This window comes from Ailuropoda melanoleuca, chromosome 5 (genome assembly GCF_002007445.2).
Source record: "Ailuropoda melanoleuca isolate Jingjing chromosome 5, ASM200744v2, whole genome shotgun sequence".
Taxonomy (NCBI): domain Eukaryota; kingdom Metazoa; phylum Chordata; class Mammalia; order Carnivora; family Ursidae; genus Ailuropoda; species Ailuropoda melanoleuca.
In genome coordinates, this window is record NC_048222.1 from 2,046,090 (window position 1) to 2,069,024 (window position 22,935).

The 22,935-nt window shown below is 43.0% G+C and overlaps 6 protein-coding genes across 6 annotated transcripts; 3 read left to right on the top strand and 3 right to left on the bottom strand.

Moving 5' to 3' along the window:
* On the top strand, nucleotides 1-2,396 carry LOC100484809 (histone H1.3). The gene is made up of 2 exons (XM_019809269.2): nucleotides 1-819; nucleotides 1,853-2,396. The coding sequence occupies exon 1, from the start codon at nucleotides 66-68 to the stop codon at nucleotides 729-731; it is 666 nt and encodes a 221-aa protein (XP_019664828.1). The 5' UTR covers nucleotides 1-65; the 3' UTR covers nucleotides 732-819; nucleotides 1,853-2,396.
* Nucleotides 497-1,574, bottom strand: LOC100483791 (histone H2A type 1-H). Its single transcript, XM_034660126.1, has one exon. It carries the CDS (start codon nucleotides 1,475-1,477, stop codon nucleotides 1,091-1,093), a length of 387 nt encoding a protein of 128 aa, XP_034516017.1. The 5' UTR covers nucleotides 1,478-1,574; the 3' UTR covers nucleotides 497-1,090.
* A 7,886-nt stretch (nucleotides 2,397-10,282) lies between the features above and the next one.
* Nucleotides 10,283-10,722, top strand: LOC100484046 (histone H2B type 2-E). The gene has a single exon (XM_034660115.1). It carries the CDS (start codon nucleotides 10,298-10,300, stop codon nucleotides 10,676-10,678), a length of 381 nt encoding a protein of 126 aa, XP_034516006.1. The 5' UTR covers nucleotides 10,283-10,297; the 3' UTR covers nucleotides 10,679-10,722.
* Nucleotides 10,723-19,314: 8,592 nt separating this feature from the next.
* Nucleotides 19,315-19,783, bottom strand: LOC100482789 (histone H3.1). Its single transcript, XM_002928529.4, has one exon. It carries the CDS (start codon nucleotides 19,752-19,754, stop codon nucleotides 19,344-19,346), a length of 411 nt encoding a protein of 136 aa, XP_002928575.1. The 5' UTR covers nucleotides 19,755-19,783; the 3' UTR covers nucleotides 19,315-19,343.
* Nucleotides 19,784-20,605: 822 nt separating this feature from the next.
* LOC100468629 (histone H2A type 1-E) lies at nucleotides 20,606-21,061 on the bottom strand. Its single transcript, XM_019809261.2, is given in 2 exon segments — nucleotides 20,606-20,956; nucleotides 20,958-21,061. Coding segments are annotated over 2 exon segments (390 nt in total). The 5' UTR covers nucleotides 21,047-21,061; the 3' UTR covers nucleotides 20,606-20,655.
* Nucleotides 21,062-21,332: 271 nt separating this feature from the next.
* LOC100483542 (histone H2B type 1-C/E/F/G/I) lies at nucleotides 21,333-21,786 on the top strand. Its single transcript, XM_002928532.4, has one exon. It carries the CDS (start codon nucleotides 21,376-21,378, stop codon nucleotides 21,754-21,756), a length of 381 nt encoding a protein of 126 aa, XP_002928578.1. The 5' UTR covers nucleotides 21,333-21,375; the 3' UTR covers nucleotides 21,757-21,786.
* The last annotated feature ends 1,149 nt before the right edge of the window (nucleotides 21,787-22,935 follow it).

Consider the following 22,935-nt stretch of genomic DNA (forward strand, 5'->3'; position numbering starts at 1 on the left):
GTCTCCGAGACACGCCGTTCTGACAGTTTGAGCGTACTTTTTGTCTTTGTTGGCAAAGCAGAAAAATGTCGGAGACTGCGCCGGTTGCTCCCGCTGCTCCCGCACCTACAGAGAAAACACCTGTTAAGAAGAAGGCGAAGAAAGCGGGCGTTGCTGCTGGAAAGCGCAAGTCGTCCGGGCCCCCGGTGTCCGAGCTCATCACCAAGGCCGTCGCCGCCTCCAAGGAGCGCAGCGGCGTGTCCCTGGCCGCGCTCAAGAAGGCGCTGGCGGCCGCCGGCTACGACGTGGAGAAGAACAACAGCCGCATCAAGCTGGGCCTCAAGAGCCTGGTGAGCAAGGGCACCCTGGTGCAGACCAAGGGCACCGGCGCCTCGGGCTCCTTCAAGCTCAACAAGAAGGCGGCCTCCGGGGAAGCCAAGCCCAAAGCCAAGAAGGCGGGCGCGGCCAAGCCCAAGAAGGCGGCCGGGGCGGCCAAGAAACCCAAGAAGGCCACGGGGGCGAGCACCCCCAAGAAGAGCGCCAAGAAGACCCCCAAGAAGGCCAAGAAGCCCGCGGCGGCGGCTGTCGCCAAGAAAGTGGCCAAGAGTCCGAAGAAGGCGAAGGCTACCAAGCCCAAGAAGGCCACCAAGAGTCCGGCCAAGGCCAAAGCCCCGAAGCCCAAGGCAGCCAAGCCTAAAGCGGCCAAGCCTAAGGCGACAAAGGCAAAGAAGGCGGCGCCTAAGAAGAAGTAAACATTCTAGCGGGATGTCCTGCTTTGAAAATCTCAAAGGCTCTTTTCAGAGCCACCCACTGCTTTCAGGCAAAAGAGCTTAGTAACTAGTAAGTATCTAGATAAATTTACTTGCAAATTGGCTTTTCCTACTGTTGCTGTCTGCACGTAGCACGTTTCCAGGCCACCGAGGTCTTTCAAAATTTACCGCCTGCGTCTGATTGGCTCGCTTTCCCTTAAAGCGACAGGGTCCTGTTTCAGCGCGCAACAGGTCGCGTAGTCGGAAATGGGTTACGATTCTAGCCAGGTCGGGTCACAGTTCTCGTAGGAGAAATTTGGTGGCTCTGAAAAGAGCCTTTGGCTTTTGTTTAAAAAAAGCCGTCACTTGGCCTTGTGGTGGCTCTCGGTCTTCTTGGGCAGCAGCACGGCCTGGATGTTGGGCAGGACGCCGCCCTGCGCGATGGTCACGCGGCCCAGCAGCTTGTTGAGCTCCTCGTCGTTGCAGATGGCCAGCTGCAGGTGGCGCGGGATGATGCGCGTCTTCTTGTTGTCGCGGGCCGCGTTGCCCGCCAGCTCCAGGATCTCGGCCGTCAGGTACTCCAGCACGGCCGCCAGGTACACGGGCGCGCCGGCCCCGACCCGCTCGGCGTAGTTGCCCTTGCGGAGCAGGCGGTGCACACGGCCCACCGGGAACTGGAGACCCGCCCGCGAGGAGCGCGTCTTGGCCTTGGCGCGAGCCTTGCCGCCCTGCTTCCCGCGTCCGGACATATTAGAGAAGAAAGTGTAATTCTCAAACTAATCTGAGGAAGGGATTATTACAGTCTCTGGTTTCATAAATTTCCTTTTCCATTGGTTTGCAGCGCCTGTTGAGAATTAGCCAATCAGAAGGTACTCTTGGCTTACGTGTCCCCTAGAGGAAGAAAGAGCTTCACCAATTAGAGGTTGAGATATTAAAAGTTGTATATACTGTGAAGCAGTAGAAAATCTTTGACTCCCCCCCCCCCATCAGATGGAGTTCCCCTTTGAGTGACTGGTCTCGCTATTCTTCGCTAAAGCTGCGTAATTATTTACCACTCTGATACTAAGGAATCTTAAAAAATGTAAACGGCACTTTGGTGGTTTATAATTTATCCTCTCTGCCAGATTCCTTCCCCTCGATTGTTGAGATGTTCCATGGAGCCATGGTTGGCTGTCGAATGTTTCTGCTGAATACTCAAGGAATAGGTAAAGTGAAACCATGAGGGGGAAAAAAAAAAAAAGAAAAAAACCCCAAACTCTTGGACGGCTGCGTGGTTGGTGAGAAAGTTCCCGGAGTTGAGGTGACCAGGGCAAAATAAATGGGTTATAGATGGCTGATCCGGATGTTGCAGGCCTGCTTTTCCCCCAAGGCTGAGGTGTTTTTATTTTTTATTTCAGGGAAGCCCACTTAATTTTACTGGGAAATCTTGGCAAATATCTGAGGCCTAGAGATCATTATGGGGCTGTAAACCTGGATGGGGAGACATTGTGTCTTTATTTTCACAAAGTGTAAATGAAATTTAACATTTCCTTCAATTGTGTGTGTAGGCAGCTAATCACAATGGATTTTGCAAGTGCCTGTGGCTTTTTCAGCAATGGCAATCACAGATGTTTTCTTATCACTTGAAGTCCTGTAGATATCTTGAAATAAAGTTTACACTCATTCTGAGCTCTTGACAGTGAAATTCATTATTCTACCTGCTTCTAGTTGTATGATGTGTTCCTGATGAAACATTATTACATGCACATAGTTAAATACACTTCCATAACAATTGTAATGTTGCGTTCTTATCCTGTATGCTTTACATATTGAGAAGGTGTGTATAGGTCTCCCCAGACTATCCAAGGAGTCTATAGTAGGAAAGAAGTCATACACTGGTGAGTGTATCTCCAGTGGGGGCACAAACACCTCACAGTTGAATAACCTTTTCACTTAATTTCTTTGTTTACAGCCTCCCTCTCCGATGCTTATTGGTTAATAGCTTATTGAAATTGACTATTTAAACTTTCTCACAACAGGGTGGGGTGATGTAACCTGGGAGTATCTTTCTAGCCCTTCTAAGTAGGAGTTCGGTTTTTCCCCATTGCAGCTGCAAACCATAATTTCTTCTTTTCAGAGAGTCCAAAAAACTTTTATGACAGTGGCTTGTTTGAGAACGAGATCTGGATATGGAAGGAATTTGAAATATTTACTCAAAAAAGAATCTTTTTGAATACGAGAGTTTGTGTGGAGCGGGAAAGACAAGAGGCAAGAGATCGGTGAGCTGTTTTATACCCAGAATGAGAGCGCTAGGCTTCATGAGGACTAGGAGAATTATGCTGCAACGCGACATTTAGGGAGTGGTCAAAATGACTATGGAATATCCCTGTAGTTCCTTACAATTTATAGAGCACTCTGATCCCCTCCCCAGAAAACTTTTGAATTAGGTTACCTAATTGTATTTTAACTAGTTAAAATGCTTGTTTCACAGTTAATAAAATTGTGGCTCAGAACGATGAAACGAGCAGAATCACCTTGTCAGTAAATGGTGGACCTGGGTCTCAAATACAGTTTCTTTGCTCTTAGGTCTGTTTCTTTACACTGTGCCCCGTCTATTATAGGAACTACTGAAGGCGTGGAGGTCTTGGTTTCATTTTTAGGCTCATCCAGGGAGGTAGTAGGGTTCACGTAATTCTGTTTTAAGCCCTTTGTGAATTAACTAATTCACAAGCCCTTTGGAATGCATCAGACACAATTTTAAACATGACTTCATCAGTGACCTAGTTTTACTCTGTGGTCTATGTTAATTAATATTCAAATTCCTTTCCTTTGGACAGGCCTTTGTTTTCAAGGGCATCAGAACTTATTCCAATCTTTTCCCATCTCCCCACATTTTTGTTGCAGTCAAATCGTGAGTCAAGAAGACCAAAGACGTCTTGGTGTTCTGCACCAGGAAGATGAGGGAGCAGGAAGCTCATTCCCAGTCACCGTATTTCACCAGTAACCACGTCCCTACATGGTCTCCCTGTGAGGGTCTCTTGAAAAGCTCATGCTTGGGTTTCTGATGCTCTTTTGCTGCACAAAGATGGTCTTTCAATTATAGTGGCAAAAACTCAGGTTTAGAAAAACCCAACAGATTGACTGTTGAGGATGTTAAAACAGCAGACAGGAGCCTGTGTGAGGAGTTCTCTCTGAGCCACAAAACACAGTCAGTCCATTAATATTGATCAATCAATCAGCCATCTTAGCATGGAAAGTGTGAAACACATGTTCAAATTTTCTTAACGGCAGGAGGGTACTCGTGCACATGGCATAGGTCTGAGCCAAGAATAATTTTTAGGCCCAGGCTGAAGTAACCACTTTCTGCTTTCTGCTTAGGAATCACCTGACTCCTTACAGCTGGAGGAGGCACACTGAGTTCATGGCCCTGTATTGAGGCATTGCTCATTCCTGTCAGTCACTAAATCAGGTTGATGTTTAACGAGTGTAGGCAACTGACATTTTCTCCTTTCTCACACACTCTCCTCCTCTCACACTTGGGATAATCTTATTGTTTCCTAACCAGCATCCTAATTCCAGTGTCTCCAGCCCCTAATTCTTAAGTTCTGGTCAGTCTGTCTCAGGTCTTATGAATAGGGTCGCTGGCTTCCCATGGCCTTAGGCTCAAGTAAGGACTTTGTAGTCTTTTTTTCATAATAATACCTTCTGCTTGCATTAATTAGCACTAATAACAACTCACATTGACCTTTCAATGCCTTTTTATTTGTTTGTTTTCTTTTGCTTTAAACAGCTCCTTCACCTGCCATTCCTTCTCTCTTCTCTACCTGGGAGAGTCTTTCCAATTCCATCTCAAGCTCTGTCTCCATGAATAAATTCTCCTAATTAGAAAGTCTTCTCATAATGTGTTTTGATGACATTTAACAGTTGGGTGCCACTATTATCAATGGCCAATTAATAATGCTTCTATTCTTTTCTCTCATTAAAATATACTTTAGGGTGTTATTCTTTGTCTTGTTTTTCCACTACTCTTAAGTGTGTGTTTTTAATTGAGGTTTTGTTTTTGTTTTTTATTTTTCATCATGATAATCATACTTTTGAATTCTCATCCCTTATTTCTCTCATCCTCCCTAACCACCTCCCCTCTGGTAACTATCAGTTTGTTCTCTATAGTTAAGAGTCTGTTTCTTGGTGTGTCTTTCTCTTTTTTTCCCCTTTGCTCTTTTGTTTCGTTTCTTAAATTCCACATGAGTGACGTCATATGGTATTTGTTTTTCTTTGACTTATTTCGCTTACCATAATATTCTCTAGCTCTATCCAGGTTGCTGCAAATGGCAAGATTTTATTCCTTTTTATGGCTGAGTAATATTCCATTGTGTATATATATGCCACCTCTTCTTTATCCATTCATCAGTTGATGATGGACACTTGAACTGCCGCAATAATTTGGCTGTTGTAAATAATGCAATGAACATAGGGGTGCATGTATCCCTTTGAGTAACTGTTTTTGTACTTTTTGGATAAATACCCAGTAGTGTGATTATTGGGTCACCGGGCAGTTCTATTTTTAACTTTTTGACTTTTTAACTCCATACTGTTTCCCAGAGTGGCTGCAGCAGTTTCCATTCCCACCAACAGTGCACGAGGCTTCCTTTTTCTGCACATTCTTGCCAACACCTGTTGTTTCTTGTGTTTTTGTTTTTAGCCATTCTGACAGGTTTGAGGTGATTATCTCATTAGAATGGACTGAATTTTTAATCCTGTCCAATGGGTGAGATTATCCCCAGATATTGAGTAATTTTATTTTCTGTTTTTCTATGTAGGAAGCCAAGAGTAATAAATCTCTCTGCCCCTTTTCTGTTCCTCCTCCTCTTGGCTTGACCTATCCATTATCTCTCTTACTTTCTAAAGCATGCTGCCCAACATGTTGGGACTACAGCAAAAAAACACCCAAAAATATTTATAACATTTTTATGGTAAAAAAGTCTCCCTATCGATATAAAATATCAATATTAACCTGTGGGCAGATGGGGTAGATAGGGTATGCAGAATGAAATGGAATTTCTGAAGTGTGTTGACTTTTAGCTATCATTGCTATAAGAGGAAGCTCCTGGTCATTCAGAGATTGTACATTTAAACAAAATGATATGCGATTATAGGCAACCCTATTAGTCTGAAATGGATATACAACTTAATATACCAGTAGGTACAGATGAAATGTGACCTGAGTCATATTTGTGATCCTTCTCCAATAAAATAAAAATCTATTTTAAAAACTTTGATAACAAGTACTACTATTTCAATGTATACCTTTTAAAATAAGAATATATATATATATATACACACATATATATATATATATATATATATATTTGTGTGTGTATGTGTCTTAAACATGAGTATTGTTTGAATGGTGGGCAGAAGGGCTAAAAATTGTCCATGTCATATTTTTATTGTTATACATTGGATATAGCTCTGTGCAACTGGCTGTAATAACTATAGTTTAATAGAACTTCACAATCATATAGGACCCTATAAATTTTCAAAACCATTCCATTTCCTTTCACAGGTATGCAAGAATTAAGATAAGGATGTCAGTCTTCCCCCCGACAGCTTTTCCTAGGAATAAAGCCACCAGGGATAAGTGATGAGTATTATGTTGATGCTGTTGTTTAATAGAGTAATGCCTAATGAGAAAAGTTTTGGCTCTACCTATGCCTTATTATCTGAAACTTTCTGACTTTCAGTTTCCTTATCTGTAAGGCAGTAATAGAAAAATAATTGTATATGATAGATAATATTAGTAGATCATGATTGAACTTTCCTTATATTGTGGAGCCTTATACCTCACTTCTGGCTATTTGCAATGCACTCAATAAACTTATTTCTACTTAGGAAAATTATATATTAAAATTACATGAACTCAATCTGTTATTCTGTAATCAGAAATGCACCAAACAGTAATCTGTTTCTCCAATAATTTTTTAAAAAGATTTTATTTTATTTACTTGAGAGAGCGAGAGAGAGAGAGAGAGAGAGAGAGAAAGAGAGAGCATGAGCAGGGGTGAGGGGCAGAGGCAGAGGGAGAAGCCGATTCCCTGCTGAGCAAGGAGCCTGATGCAAGACTCGATCCCAGGACACTGGGATCATGACATGACCTGAGCCTAAGGTAGACGCTTAACCGACTGAGCCACCCAGGCACCCTAAGTTTTTATTTTAAATTCCAATTTAACTAAAAAAAAAAAAATTCTGAGTGATTGTTTTAGGCAAAGGACCATTCTAGATGTTCTGATGGATTTAATGATATGACAAGATGTTTCCTGTGCCTACTATGTCCTCATGTCTTAACAACCAACATTTGGTGAGACAGAAACACACATTAAAAAACTGACTATGCTAGAATCTCAAAGAAAGTACAGGATATGGGAAACCACAGTCTAACAAGAATGCCTTTATCCAACATTACGAATATCGAACACTCCAGTGATTCTCATTATGGATAGCTACACTCTTTTCCATAGGGACCTAGAGAGTCCCTATTCCCACTTTCCCATGTCTCAATGCCTAATGGAGTTCCAAAAACAAAAATTTCTTCTATAAAACCTCCAGGACTTCTTAATATGGCTAACTTGTCTGTGCACTTTATTTACACCTTTGTCCCTGTTAAATGTACCACCGCCTAATCTCTTTCCTTAGTGATCCTTTGAGGGGAAACAGCCCATTAAAAAAATTGTTGACAGAGGCCTCTTAATTCTATAGTTAAGTATACCTTCTCCCATCTCCAAACTTAAATTTGCTAAAGCATTTATATAGATGAAATCCTTCCAAATAGCAGACAGCATCTAAATTAGTAAACATCATTCTACATTTCCAAATCACTGCCTGAATGGATTCAAAACAGAATTCCTGATCTCCCTCCCATTGGGCTGCCAGTTTAGAAACTGAGGAATCTGTTATTTCCATGGGAAGAGAATATCTGTTTAATAAGTAATAAGAGAAAACCGTTTTCTTGAAGGGATAGAAGAAAACAGTATTTTCAGCAAGAAAACTATCCAGCTTCCAAGGAATTGTCATGTTTTACTGACAGATATGAAGTACTCTCCTCAGATTTAATTTAGAGATTAATATAGAGAATTTAGGAAAACTGAAAGAACCTTTTTGTAGAGTATCAGTTAAAGGGCAGCTGGCCAGCTCAGTCGGTAGAGGATGCAACTCTTGATCTCGGGTAGTAAATTCCAGCCAGCCCCACATTGAGTGTAGATTACTGAAAATAAAATCTTAAAAAAAAAAAAAAAGTTTCACTAAAAAGGATCCTAATCCCTGCATTCTTCATTCCCAGTGGTAGTTTGAGACCCACACAAGCCTCCCTTGATTGCTTAGCCTGTATTAGAGACCACGGTGAAGAGGGACGCCAAGATGTCTGCAGAGAAAGTTGTGCTCGTACCTTTCCGTCCCCCAGCTAATAACATAAGATTTGGTTCCCAATAAGTCGCTTAAGTATATATCCTTGATCACCCCCTCAGGATTCTGGCGGTCGCTAGGGAGTTGGGCCCCCAGATTCTATTGAGCAAAATGCAGACGAACGGTTCTAGCCTCTTAAGGTGGTGCAATTTCAACAGGGCTACCTCTGGGAAAGATAACCAGAAGCCTTGAAGGGTCACCCGATGGCTGTCTAGTCCCTAAAAGGCACAACAGATCAACCCTTGCAACAGCCCAACTTAGAGGAGCGCACAGGATGCAAGACCCAAGAAACCAGCCGCAACACAAAAAGAGTGAAACTAGCTATTTCCAAAGAGAAGAATAAAGCGAATAAACCTGAAAGCCAAACCCTAGATCTATCAGGCCCGCGATTAAGATAAAGGAACCCGACGTTCAGTGTCACGGCATCTGTCATAGAATACAGTGGGTGGCTCTGAAAAGAGCCTTTGGGTTTAAAGTTGGCATAAAATCAGGTAATTAAACCTACGCCCTCTCCCCGCGGATGCGGCGCGCCAGCTGGATGTCCTTGGGCATGATGGTGACGCGCTTGGCGTGGATGGCGCACAGGTTGGTGTCCTCGAAGAGCCCCACCAGGTAGGCCTCGCACGCCTCCTGCAGCGCCATCACGGCCGAGCTCTGGAAGCGCAGGTCGGTCTTGAAGTCCTGCGCGATCTCGCGCACCAGCCGCTGGAACGGCAGCTTGCGGATCAGCAGCTCGGTGGACTTCTGGTAGCGCCGGATCTCGCGCAGGGCCACCGTGCCGGGCCGGTAGCGGTGCGGCTTCTTGACGCCGCCGGTGGCCGGCGCGCTCTTGCGGGCCGCCTTGGTGGCCAGCTGCTTGCGCGGGGCCTTGCCGCCGGTCGACTTGCGCGCCGTCTGCTTCGTACGAGCCATGACTTAACTGTAAGGTAAAGAAATCTGAGGACGACCTCGGCCCTGCTTTTATACAGGAACAGACTCCCTCTGATTGGATTGCGGGCCGTTCCATCAGTCAACGGTCGCTCGGTTCCGGAAGTGCAGGAGTGACTCGTCATTGGCTTAGCCGATCCGTACCCATTTCTGATTGGTCGATTGCAACTAGGCGACATCTTCGCAGCCCCCTTAAAAAAAGATAATTTCTGAGTTGTTTCATTTACGATGCTTCACAACTCGTTAATTATCGTTAATAATAAATAAAAATCTTGAAGTTTCCTCCTGTTTGGATAGAGAAAGTAGGATATGTTCGAAAGAGAAAGTTCTTTAAAATTTCTCTTCTTAAAACAATGTCCGCCATTTTCTGCAGTTATTCCGTTTTCATCTGGGTGGTATTTCCTGTCTTTATCTATTTGCAAATTCCACTGTGTAAGTATCTCATGAGTTCTATTTCATTTTACTTACAGCAAATATCTAGTTCATTGTAGCATAGTCTCCTAGGACATAATGTTAAGGCGTAAAGAATGTCGTTCTTTCAGGATTCACGTTTTAAAATTGCAGTATCCTGGAGCCCCCGTCTTTTTAATACTGAGTTTGACTCAAACTGTTGATTTTATGTGCTGTTTGGTTTTGATGAATTAAAAAATGTCAGCGGGATGTAATGGCGGCTGTCCTGAGGAGACGGTTTGCTATGCGGAACCTTGAAAAAGATGGCGGCGATCGAGTCTTGAGATTTAAGAATAGAAATTGTCTTGCATCTCCGGGTTCTTGCCGGAGGAGCCCCGAAGAGTTCTGAAGTATTTGTAATAAAGCCAAATAAGCTAATGTTACGACGGGACTGGGCTCGATAATAGGATTTCCTTCGTTGGTATTCGCGTCCAAATCCCAAAGTTTCTATTTATTTTCAAAATATAAAAATAAGGTTTTATTGGGAGTTGTGTCTGTGTGTATTTCGGTGTGTTTTGGTGAATGCACTTATCGTAATGAAGCGGTATTGAAAATCAACCTATTGAAGTCCCTGAAAGCATTCGTTTATTCGTCCAATAAAAACAAGGTTTGGAATTCCTAATTTACATACTACAGTTTTAGTCCAATGAAAATGTAGGCTTTTGAACCTTCCTTTGCATATGTGTCCTATAAATATTCGGGATTGTCAGTCTTCCTTTTTTCTTGGTTCAAATTTCTCTAGCTTCGTGATCAACATGCCAGAGCCTGCTAAGTCGGCCCCAGTCCCCAAAAAGGGCTCCAAGAAGGCGGTGACCAAGGCGCAGAAGAAGGACAGTAAGAAACGCAAACGCAGCCGTAAAGAGAGCTATTCTATCTACGTGTACAAGGTGCTGAAGCAGGTGCACCCCGACACCGGCATCTCGTCCAAGGCCATGGGCATCATGAACTCGTTCGTCAACGACATCTTCGAGCGCATCGCGGGCGAGGCGTCGCGCCTGGCGCATTACAACAAGCGCTCGACCATCACGTCCAGGGAGATCCAGACGGCCGTGCGCCTGCTGCTGCCCGGGGAGCTGGCCAAGCACGCCGTGTCCGAGGGCACCAAGGCCGTCACCAAGTACACCAGCTCCAAGTAAACTTGCCAAGGAAGCGTCTTGTGATCCAACCCCAAAGGCTCTTTTCAGAGCCACTCACTTTTTACATATTGAGAGCTGTAATAGCATGTATTCTCAGCACACTTTTACAGTATGCATGTATTTTCTGAAATGTGTACAGTAGGAACTTGGTTAAAGTTCTAAAAGTCTGGTTTTTTTATTTGTTCATTAAATCTTTAATTTGTCCTTATATTTCGTGTAATCGTTTAGATTTAGAATTATTTTGTATTTGGTGTCTGCCGCTTAATGTTTTCTATGCTTAAGTACATGTACTTGGGTTATTTGTTTTAAATACAATGTCAACATTTTAACAATATAATTGTGTTCCATGAACGTTGTTATGCAATGAGAATTTATTTTACCTAGGACACCAAGTCTCAATTTAGTCATCATATAATAGATACTGAGCTAGGCTTGGGGAATTACTGGTCCCCAGAATTTAATCTTAACTACTAATGTAGACTGCTTCAAAGATACTTCTTTAAATATACGGTAGCAATTTTTTAAGTTATCCTTTTTTTGGCCTCATGTTATTGATGTAATCAACTGATAGCATGTTGAGTCAGTTTCTGAAACTCTAATTTTGACCTACTTTTTTTTTCTTCCCCTCTGTTTCCTTCCTGTATTCATTTAGACAGAAGAAAAATAGTAAAACGAAACAACAACAAAAAAAACAAGAGTAAGAAAAGATAGCTATGTAGGGATCACACAAGATATGGATGGAAATCAAGAGGTTCCATGAGTTAATTATTTAAAAGAACATTTGTTTTTGTGCTGCTGAAAGTAAAATGACTTAGATATATTGCTGTTGAGTCCAGGTCAGGGTTTATAGGCTTGATTGGTATCAGGAACGCCCACAAGGCATGACAGGTGTATGTGCCAGTTCAGTGTTGGGGATATGTATGAAAGGTTACATAGTTGTGAAAGGGAATGTTTCTAGTATAGGGTCCCCCCCCTTTTTCCTTTTTTAAATGAATGTCTTCCATTAGATAAAGATTGCAGTTTTAGTTTATCGTATGTTATTTTAGATGGAACACGGATTGCTGAAGATGCTAAGTTTGTTCGCTAACTATATTAGTTATCTATTGCTGAATAGCAGATGACCTTGAATTTACTAGCCTCAAACAACCCACATGTATTATGTGACAATTTCTGTGGGTGTGGGCATGGTGTAGCCGAGTTCTATATAAGGATGCTATTGAGATGTTAGCTAGGATTGAAGTCTCTTGGATGCTTGACTGGGGAAATAATCCTCTTCCAAACTCACTAGGTGGCTGAATTTGTTTCTTTGTGGTGGTAGGGCTGAGAGTTCCAGTTTCTTTCATGTTGGCTGTTGGCTGAAAGGCTTGTAGGCTGTTAATCTGGAGGCCTTCACTTCCTAAAGAGCCCCACCCCTTCCCCACCTCAGTTTCCTCATTTGGGCCTGCCAGCATAGATACGTGGTCTATCAAAGTCAGCATGCAAGAGTTGAGGAAGATACATGACATGTTACCTAATATACTTAACATGTTAGATAACCTAATTACATACAGAAAATTGCATCACTTCTGTAGTCACAGGTGATGTCCATCCTCAAGTGGATAGATCACAGAAGGGTGAACACCAGAAGGGAACCCTGGGGACTGCCCTAGAGGCCATCATCACAGGATCCATCAGGAAAAATAAAAAAAACATCTAAGAACCCAAAGAACGTTAACTAAAATAACTGTTCCCTCCTTCCCTCTGCCCCTACATTACTCTGGTTCAATTTGCCTGCAGGCAGGAATCGGTGCTAAGAGGTAAGGAGAAAGGCTACAAGGCTTTTAAATAGGTTACTGCCAGTGACTTTCTCTTGAAGCCAAGACAGAGAAGACAATTTGCCTGGTTATTATTTTGGAGGACGCTGCTGCCCCCTTTCCTTTGCAAGTACTGACACATGAGAAAATATTGTGTGGCTGAGTCCCAGCACAGGGCTAGGAGCCTCTGTACCTCCCTTTCTAGCTTTGAAGCTGAGAAACCAGAGGGTTTGTGAGATGAATTAACATTGTTGCTTTTATTATAGAATATCAGGGAATATGTGTGACAAGGTATAACAAACCCCCAAATCTCTGTGGCTAAAAATACTTCATTAGCAATCAGTTTACGTAATCCTGATATAAATGTTTTATGGGGTAGAAAAGCACCCACGTGCCACCTTGGCCGGGTCCTAGTTGCCTGCACTGTAGCACAAGCTGGGCTTCTTGAACCCTTTCTCTAGTCACACAGCTACTGGCTAATCTGACCAAACAAGTTTCTGTTTTGAGTAGTCTAAGAGTACTACATACGTTTCTTCAGTACTCCTTTTACTTCCAGGGAAATAATAACTAGGTTTTAAAAATCTAACCTATTAGTGTGTGAAGCTCATTTAGATTGCCAAATCATGCCAAAGAGATTTTAAAAACCAGATGTAACCGCTAATGAAAGGGTCTGGGAGTGCTTAAAAGCTAGAAAACCCTGTATTGGCAAAACCAGTAGTAAACCTTTAATCCTCCCTGACCACTTAGCGCATTCCAGCAACAGGAAACAGGATTTAAGTTAAAACCATGATTTCAGACAAGAAACCAATCTAATTCCTGACCCTGACAAGGATGAAAAGAGTATCAATACACAAATGTCGCCAGCCCCTTCAAATGAATGGGTGTGTGGCCCTGAAAAGGACCTTTATAATTTTCTTTTATAATTTTCACAGAAAACGGATGTGCGGGCAAGGTCTTAGCCCCCGAAGCCGTAGAGGGTGCGGCCCTGGCGCTTGAGCGCGTAGACCACGTCCATGGCCGTGACCGTCTTGCGCTTGGCGTGCTCCGTGTAGGTGACGGCGTCCCGGATCACGTTCTCCAGGAACACCTTGAGCACCCCGCGGGTCTCCTCGTAGATGAGGCCGGAGATGCGCTTGACGCCGCCGCGCCGGGCCAGCCGCCGGATGGCGGGCTTGGTGATGCCCTGGATGTTGTCGCGCAGCACCTTGCGGTGGCGCTTGGCGCCCCCCTTCCCCAGGCCTTTTCCGCCCTTTCCGCGACCCGACATCCTCAACGAAAAAAGGGAAAAATAGAATCCAAGACTCGTGTCGATAAGAACCCAAGCTTCTGTATTTATAACCCTGTGGCGGACCTTATTGAGAACCGCGACGGAGGCAGGGCTTGCTGGGGGCGGGGTGGGGAGGCCGCGGGTTGTCCCCGCCCACAAATGAGCGCGCGGTCTTGCGTCCCGCGGAGGCACCGCGAACCCTGCCGGGGTCCCTCCCTGTTGCTTCCCTGAATTCTCTGAAACAAGCTCTCTTTGAGAGCCTGTAAGGAAAATTCTCTGCTTTATTAAGGGAGTGAAATAATGTCACCTCCGAAGACAGTAGCTGCTTTTCAAGGGGGGAACTATTTAGGATCCTTGAGCGCCACGGGCAGGTCGTTGACGAAATTATACATTGCTTTGAATTCTGATCGCGTATCAGAAATGTAGTCGAGGGTTTGTCTTCTCTTCTCGCCTTGAATCATTTTGGTACACTTTAAACCAGGAGAGAATAGTGATGTTGGCCAGAGGGTCTCATGGAGGGAGAAAAGAACTCACGTCCCCAGCGGGACTCGGGCGGGGGGGGGATGCCTTTTCCGCGGAGGCCTGTCCCTGCTGCCTGGGCCCTGCACTCGCCCTACATTTCATCTTCTAGGGTCCACGACCTGTTTTGTGACGTGCTCTCTCAATTTCACTTTTGTTTGTTCTTCCTTAGAATGCAAATGTTAATCCCGACATCACAAAAATGGTTTGAAAATCAAAAGGTAAATCTTAGGTCAAGTGTTGAACACAGTGACAACTACTTCGTGGAAATTCTGTCTTCACGCCCCAGGGATTGACTTCCTTCCTGATACTCAAATCTCTCAGTCTGGTATTTTGCAATCGGGATTTATGTTTAGTGTTTATTTTTTATGTTTTCGTAACCTCTATATCTGCTGAAGTTTTAAAATATAGGTGATGTGAGGTGCAGAGCTGACGACCAAGATAGAATTTTTAAGACGACTCTGGTGCAAAAAGGTGATTTTATTAAAGCATGGGGACAGGACCCCGGGGCAGAATGAGCTGCTCTGGGTTTGTGAGGTGTGGTTGATATATACTTGGGAGCTGGGGAGGTGAGGACAGAGGGGGTGTCCAGAAGGACTGTCATATGCCAAAGAAGACTTTCAGCATAATGGAGACCTGGTTATTGTCAAGCCAAGTCTGTTTTTCCCTCCAATGAGGCACTAAAATGAAGACAGTTGGGAGTTTCCTGGGGGAATGTTACATTACTCCTATCACAGGTCCTTGTCAATGGGCTTCAGGTTCAGAAGAAATTCCATTTTATTTACCTTTCCTTCTGCCTCAGTCTTTCTCAATTTTATGCAGCGGAGAGTGATGTTAGGGCTTCAGGAAACTGAGTTATGGGTCTCTGGAAGTTAGGCTACTGATAAGAAAGCTTCTTCCTTGTAAATCACTAGGACATTTGTAAACCCAGGTAGACCCCTGTCCTGCAGGACTGTGATCTTTATCAGTTAACCATTTGTTTTTCCTTAGTGCAGCCAGGAGTGCCTGAGGAATGTCAATATATAACACGGGGGTGGGGGTAGGGGGTAGAGGGTGCCTCTAGACTTTTTCCTCAGCTAGACTTCTGCTGTGTCATCATATCTGTGTAAGTGCAAATCTTTGAGTTTAGGGGTCAGTGCTAAATTTACGTGGTTACATTTAAATTTATATACTTTCCCAATTTACCAGCACTTTCATACCACAAACAATTCCTTCTAGGATTGCATTGATCTGGACCCACTTTTCAGCATTGGGGATGTGGTTGATGCTATGAGGAACTGAATTTTTAAATTTATTTAATAAAAAAATTAATTTAAAAGCTATTATTCTGGGGTGCCTGGGTGGCACAGCAGTTAAGCGTCTGCCTTCGGCTCAGGGAGTAATCCCGGCGTTATGGGATCGAACCCCACATCGGGCCCCTCTGCTATGAGCCTGCTTCTTCCTCTCCCACTCCCCCTGCTTGTGTTCCCTCTCGTGCTGTCTCTATCTCTGTCAAATAAATAAATAAAATCTTAAAAAAAAAGCTATTATTCTGTTCAGTTATTGCGAAGTTTGGGGTATGTTTGAAGAACTTGGGCATGTGAACTCAATTTTTCAACAGTAAATTTTATGGTATTGAAATGCAAATCAAGTTTTTTACTATAAGAATTTAGAGTCAGATTGAATGAAATAGATACTGGATTTAGAAGATGTAAGATGAAAAAAGGAATGTGAATATTGCATTACTAATGTCTTTATATTGATTACATATTGAAATAAAAATATTTTGTATATTTTGGATTATATAAAATATACTATTAAAATAATTGCATCCTTTCACTTTTTAAAATGTGGTTACTGGAAATTTTAAAATTACATATGTGTTTTGCATTATTTCTTATAGGTGACACTTCTCCAGGGTTCTTCCTTTCCTATCTCTGTTACTTGATTTTTTATCAAATCTTGCTGTCCTGGGTTTTGGGATATGGTGGACATTCAATGTAAAATTGACCCTTGAACAACAGGGCTTTGAAGTCCATGGGCCTACATATACGTAGATTGTCAGCACGGTAAATGTGTTATCTCTTCATGATTTTCTTAACAACATATTTTTGTCTCTAACTTACTTTATTATAGGGATACAGTATATATTTATATCATATATAAAATATGCATTTATCAACTGATTATGTTATCAGTAAGGCTTCTGCTCAACCTTAGGCTATTAGCAGTTATGTTTTAGGGAGTCAACAGTTATACCTGGATTTTCAACTGTGCAAGGGATTTGTGCCCCTAACCTTTGTTCATGGGACATATATTTCTAAGAAGCCCAGTTACACAGACTGGCCCCAAACTCAAATGAAGCATTGTACAAAACTTTAAAAAGTAACAAAATAAAATGACATTAGGGAATCATGGGAGACTTGTCAAAGAAAACATTACTCATCAAAGCAAGAAAAGATGGATAGCTAGAAAAACTGCTGACCTTAGAATTCTTCAAGGGCAGGGTGTCAGGAGATGAGACTTACTAAAATTCTGTGCTAATATTTTTTTCTGAAAGTACGTTTTGTTGAACGAGAGCATCCAAAAATGTTTACTAACCCAATTATAGTCCAAAAGAGCTTAAGTTTCTGTACAAGAGAGTGTATATTCTGGTATTTTTTTTAAAAAAAGGCAAATTAATCACTGTGGAAGTACAAAAGCATCTCATGGAAGGGAAGGCTTAGAGAATGGTTTACTGTTTCTAGAATCTAGGTAAAGACCAAGAGAGACAGATTAGAAAAGCAGGTCAATTACTTTGGAGTCTAGAAACAAACAGTTACAGTGTCTACTATTTGATGAATGAGTATGGTAAGAATGTCAAGGAGTCACATCATGAAATTTCATAGAAATTTATCTTGCAGGTTCTATGTTTGTATTTTCTTCCAGCAAGGATTCACAATATAACACACATTATCTGAGATTTGGAAGTCAGGAAAAAAGGATGGGCCATGATGTTTAATATAAAATGTTAAAGACCACACAAAAATAGTAGGACAATTGACTTCGGTCATCTCACTGACCATTGATGGAATGTAACAAATTCAGGAGGGGTTTATTTGGTAGAGATGCAAATAATTTCTGTTGGGTGGAACGGCTCTATCTCCAAAGATTTATGGTCTCTTGGGCATTAATAATTTTGTTTTAACCTCATTCAATATTTCTGTGAAATTGTTTATATGTACCCTAATTTCTTAAATATTCTTTCAACATATTAGAGCATTGTACCTTTTTCAGTCAATGATATTTTAAGTGAACTCTTTGTCACATGTTTATTTTCTATTTTCTGAATTGTTATTTCATCTTTTTGATAAAAGGTAAACAAGTGATGTCATGTGACTTTGACTTGATTGGAGATAAACAGGGTGTCATAAATGTGCTGGTCCTTTCTCTACTTCTTTAGGCCTCGGAAATTCAACACTAGTCCCTCTGGGCGTGGCAAATCATCAATGGTTGAGAGGGAAGGGCGAAAGTGCAGATGGGAAAGCAGATTCTTCATCAGGCTTGAGGTCACTGAGGACAAGGGAAAGACTTTGGTTGCAGAATAGGATAGCTCTGAAACCTGCTAAGAAATATCCAAATACCTGTTAAAGTGAAGGGATAGACTGCATTTCTTTCCATTTTTTTTTATAGAACACAGTCTAAAAGTCCTGTCCACATGTGTTTTTTTTTTAGACTTATTTTAAGAGAAAGTCCTTCTGTTTGACTATTTATTAGGGTCTAGTATCAGTGAAAAATCTGTGAATTTAGATAATTTGTAGGATCTTGATAATTTTAGTGAATTTTGTCCATCGGAGATGGAAATTGTGCCATAGGACAATAACCCTTTTTGATCTAAATTTGCTCTTTTGGTTTCACTCCAATCTTTCTTTTTTAGGGGAGGGAAATTTTTCCCTCCATCCATTTTGGTTCTTGGCTAGGGCCTCTGTTACAAAACACCGATTAGCAAGAGAAAACAATCAGACGTTTATTAACGTATATTTCATATACACATGTCAGAAACCCAGGGAATTCAAAGAGGTGCCTTAGAACTGCAGCTGTACAGTGTCTTGAAAAAGAACAATAGGTACACAGAGAAGTGACAAGACAAAGGAAGGCAGTTTAAGGCCTTTAAGGACGGAAGACTCGGAATGTAAATATATGGGAGGAAACAGAGGAAGGTTTGTTTGCTGACTTATGATGTCTCTCTAGGGTGTTAAGATTCTAAAGGTCTCCAGTATAGCCCTTATATCCTGCCTTAGGGCAGAAAAAGGGAAGGGTGGAGGGAGCTTTTCCTGTGATTGTTGCTTAACTGCCTTGAATCCCAATTTTTATGTCAAAGAGGAATATTGTTTCCTTCACTAGAACTATATCGGTAGTCTTGATAATGCCCTATACTCCTTTGAACTAGATTTAACTTCCTGATAGTCACTTACTGATGAGTTATATATTAGAAAAACTCACTATAGTGAGACTTGGCTCATTATTTGGAGTTTTATACTTTGATAGCACATAATGTATTGGCTTGATGACAATTTCTCCATGTGAAAAAAAATCAGGTTTGCATTTGCTTTTTAGGCTACTGAGGCCTACCTCGTGGATTGGAGACCCATTAAAAAACATCCATTTCTTTTGATTCACTTAGACTTTGACTCCACTAATAGTAAATGTTACCCTTTTCTTTCACAGTCCAAAAGGATATAAGGCTGTATGTAAAGAGATAAGTCCCTTCAATAATCCTATTCTTTTTAGTCCCTTCAATAATCCTATTCTTTTTGATCTTGACTGTCTAGAAGCCATTCTGTGCCCTTATCAAACACAACTACAGTTTGAAAGACATCCTGGCAGGTGAGTAGTAAAGTGTCTAAAATTAAGCAATGGATATGCAACCTTACACACAATTACTATGAATCGAAACCAGATTGTTATAAAAGTCAGTGCATGCTTCCAATAGGACTTCAGAGTATTCTTGAAAAAAAGGAACTACTTTCAGGAAGGGAGATGGAAGGAAAGCATTACAACAGTTTTTTGACAAAGTAGGTGGCTCTGAAAAGAGCCGTTTTCAAAGTCTAGAGAAAATAGCCTTGGATTACGCTCTCTCCCCGCGGATGCGGCGCGCCAGCTGGATGTCCTTGGGCATGATGGTGACGCGCTTGGCGTGGATGGCGCACAGGTTGGTGTCCTCGAAGAGCCCCACCAGGTAGGCCTCGCACGCCTCCTGCAGCGCCATCACGGCCGAGCTCTGGAAGCGCAGGTCGGTCTTGAAGTCCTGCGCGATCTCGCGCACCAGCCGCTGGAACGGCAGCTTGCGGATCAGCAGCTCGGTGGACTTCTGGTAGCGCCGGATCTCGCGCAGGGCCACCGTGCCGGGCCGGTAGCGGTGCGGCTTCTTGACGCCGCCGGTGGCCGGCGCGCTCTTGCGGGCCGCCTTGGTGGCCAGCTGCTTGCGCGGGGCCTTGCCGCCGGTCGACTTGCGCGCCGTCTGCTTCGTGCGAGCCATGGCAATTACAGAGAAAAGGAAACCGGAGAGTAGCAAGCGGCTGTTTCTGACCGTATTTATACAGCATTCTGGTTCGTAGGTCCCGCGCTGTGATCTAATTGGTTCTCAGGTTGCTTTCGCGAGAAATGATTGGATTTCCATTAGGGATTGAATATAGAATCAAAATTTATTTCTTGCTTACATTTATTTTTAGTTTACTTGAAATTGAGTTAATAAAAACGAGATCTCATTTAGAGTTGATTCGTGTGTACTTTATTCATTCCTTTTTTTGTGAAAAGGCAAAACCCAACAGATAAAATAATTTTTAGTAAGAATGAAGGCCGTCAGAAAATTTAAAAATCCCGCCCTGGCGTGTGATTGGCCAGGTATCTCTCCTTTGTTCTCTGATTTCTTTCAAACGTTTTAGACTTTCTGACCGCCAGTTTGAATATAGTGTATATATAATTATGTTAATTTGTATGTACACTGTTTACTTGTATACTAAATAGTCTCCAACATGTTGAGATATTTTGGTTTGCATTACTATCGTTGTCATTCACAGAGCTTATGCCCCTAAATTAGGCCCTGACAGAATTGTCATTTCCTTGAGACTGTTTTTGTGTACTTGCAAACGCTTTATGTAATTTGTTTCATGAATCCGAAATTGTTTAGGAGACCTAAAATTTTTAATGTAAACGAATACTTTGTGGCAATAAAAGGAACACGAGTTACTCAATTTTTAAAATAGGAAACTTTAAAAACAGGTTAAATGTAACAAGATTTGCGTGTAGTCAAATGGTTAATACTTAATAAACACGTCATCTAGGGTTTTTTAGTATTTCAGCGCTTTCTAGAAAAATATGGGTGGCTCTTAAAAGAGCCTTTGATTTGCGGGAGAGGGATAGCAGGATTTATAAACATTTCATTTGCCCTTGGCTTTGTGGTGGCTCTCGGTCTTCTTGGGCAGCAGCACGGCCTGGATGTTGGGCAGGACGCCGCCCTGCGCGATGGTCACGCGGCCCAGCAGCTTGTTGAGCTCCTCGTCGTTGCGGATGGCCAGCTGCAGGTGGCGCGGGATGATGCGCGTCTTCTTGTTGTCGCGGGCCGCGTTGCCCGCCAGCTCCAGGATCTCGGCCGTCAGGTACTCCAGCACGGCCGCCAGGTACACGGGCGCGCCGGCCCCGACCCGCTCGGCGTAGTTGCCCTTGCGGAGCAGGCGGTGCACGGCCCACCGGGAACTGGAGACCCGCCCGCGAGGAGCGCGTCTTGGCCTTGGCGCGAGCCTTGCCGCCCTGCTTCCCGCGTCCGGACATAACTGGTTGTAACTGCGCAAAAGGCCAGAGAAAGAGAGGAAAGAAATGTCCTGAAAGCAGCAAAAGGATGCCAGTTATAGTGCTGGATGGAAGCGGAAAACTCGAGTTGTGATTGGTTAAAGTCATCGTTTGGCGATCCAACCAATAAGAACGGAGAAATGACGCACTCAAATTTACATATTACCCGTCACTAATTCATTATCAAATCAGATCCGGATATTCTTGCATACCTTATTTGCATAGATGGACTATAAAAGAGGAGACTCTGGATGTAAGCGGACATCTTAGGATTTTTTTCTCGTCTGTGAATTGAGGCGTTGGTAGTCAGGATGCCTGAACCGGCCAAGTCCGCGCCCGCCCCGAAGAAGGGCTCCAAGAAGGCGGTGACCAAGGCGCAGAAGAAGGACGGCAAGAAGCGCAAGCGCAGCCGCAAGGAGAGCTACTCGGTGTACGTGTACAAGGTGCTGAAGCAGGTGCACCCCGACACCGGCATCTCGTCCAAGGCCATGGGCATCATGAACTCGTTCGTCAACGACATCTTCGAGCGCATCGCGGGCGAGGCGTCGCGCCTGGCGCATTACAACAAGCGCTCGACCATCACGTCCAGGGAGATCCAGACGGCCGTGCGCCTGCTGCTGCCCGGGGAGCTGGCCAAGCACGCCGTGTCCGAGGGCACCAAGGCCGTCACCAAGTACACCAGCTCCAAGTAAACTTGCCAAGGAAGCGTCTTGTAATCCAACCCCAAAGGCTCTTTTCAGAGCCACTTCATTTTCATCGAAAGAGTTGTAATATTAAGTACTTCTATTTTTTTTTGGTCAATCTCTGCATGCTTTGACATTGCATTATGGTTGGACACTCCTTTCAAGGGAAAAACGACTGATCCCCATGTGCTTAGTAAAGTATGTACGTCTTTCTATGATTCATAATTTTTCTCTAGTCTTCATGTTGTCCGTGTTGCAGAGCCTGGTACTTGGCACACATTTTTTCATTTGGCTCTGCGCGATGCTGTTGAGTCAGGACAGGAGTTAGGTGGTCCTGTCCCCACCCTACCGCTCCGTCTCGCATCCTGGCAGCAGTAAGCAGTGCCATGCCCTCCACGGTCTGATTTCTACACTCAGGAGTGCTTCCAGTCCTGTGCTTTGCTTGTCAGCCTGAATCCCACCGGGCCTCTTTCATTCCAAATTTATAAATTTTATTAACTTTTAGTTTCTTTTGTGCCCCAATCTCTGCTTGTGGCTACTGCTGTCTTCAGTCTTCTCTGGGATACCTCGGTTTTGGCTTTGAAGTATTGGAAAATCTATGTAGCTTTTACTTAAATTATATTTGTCAAAATCAATACTTTTACATTTTCCTGAGAGACACGTGGCTCCAAGCCTCCATTGATTTAAAGGGCCATGAGTACTTTACATTTGAAAGCGTTTATTTATTGCATTTCCTTTCTCCATCAGGCTCTTTGATAATCATATAAAATATTTTCCTTGCTTTCAAGGGACCAACAGTCTCAGGTTTACCACCATCAGTTCTCCCAGGCAGGGAAAGTATTTATTCCAGGATATAGAAATAAATTGAATTTGAGGGCAGCAGTAGTCCTATGGGATATGGGGTTTCCTCTCGTAGCCTAACCAAACCTTTCTTCTTGGCTGACTCTGGACACTTAAGGAAAGCCAAACATAGAAATCACCAGGAAAAGTGATGAGAGAGGCGATAGTTTATGTAAAAGTACTTACTAAAGTGTTGAGACATCTACTGGAACTGAAGTGTCTTTGAATTCTATCCAGACACCTTTGAAAGAGTCCGAAGACTTTGGTGGGAATGTTCTGCCATGTAAATGAGCTTTGGTTCTCACACCCAGTGCGCTTCACTTTATAAAATGAGACTATTACTAAATA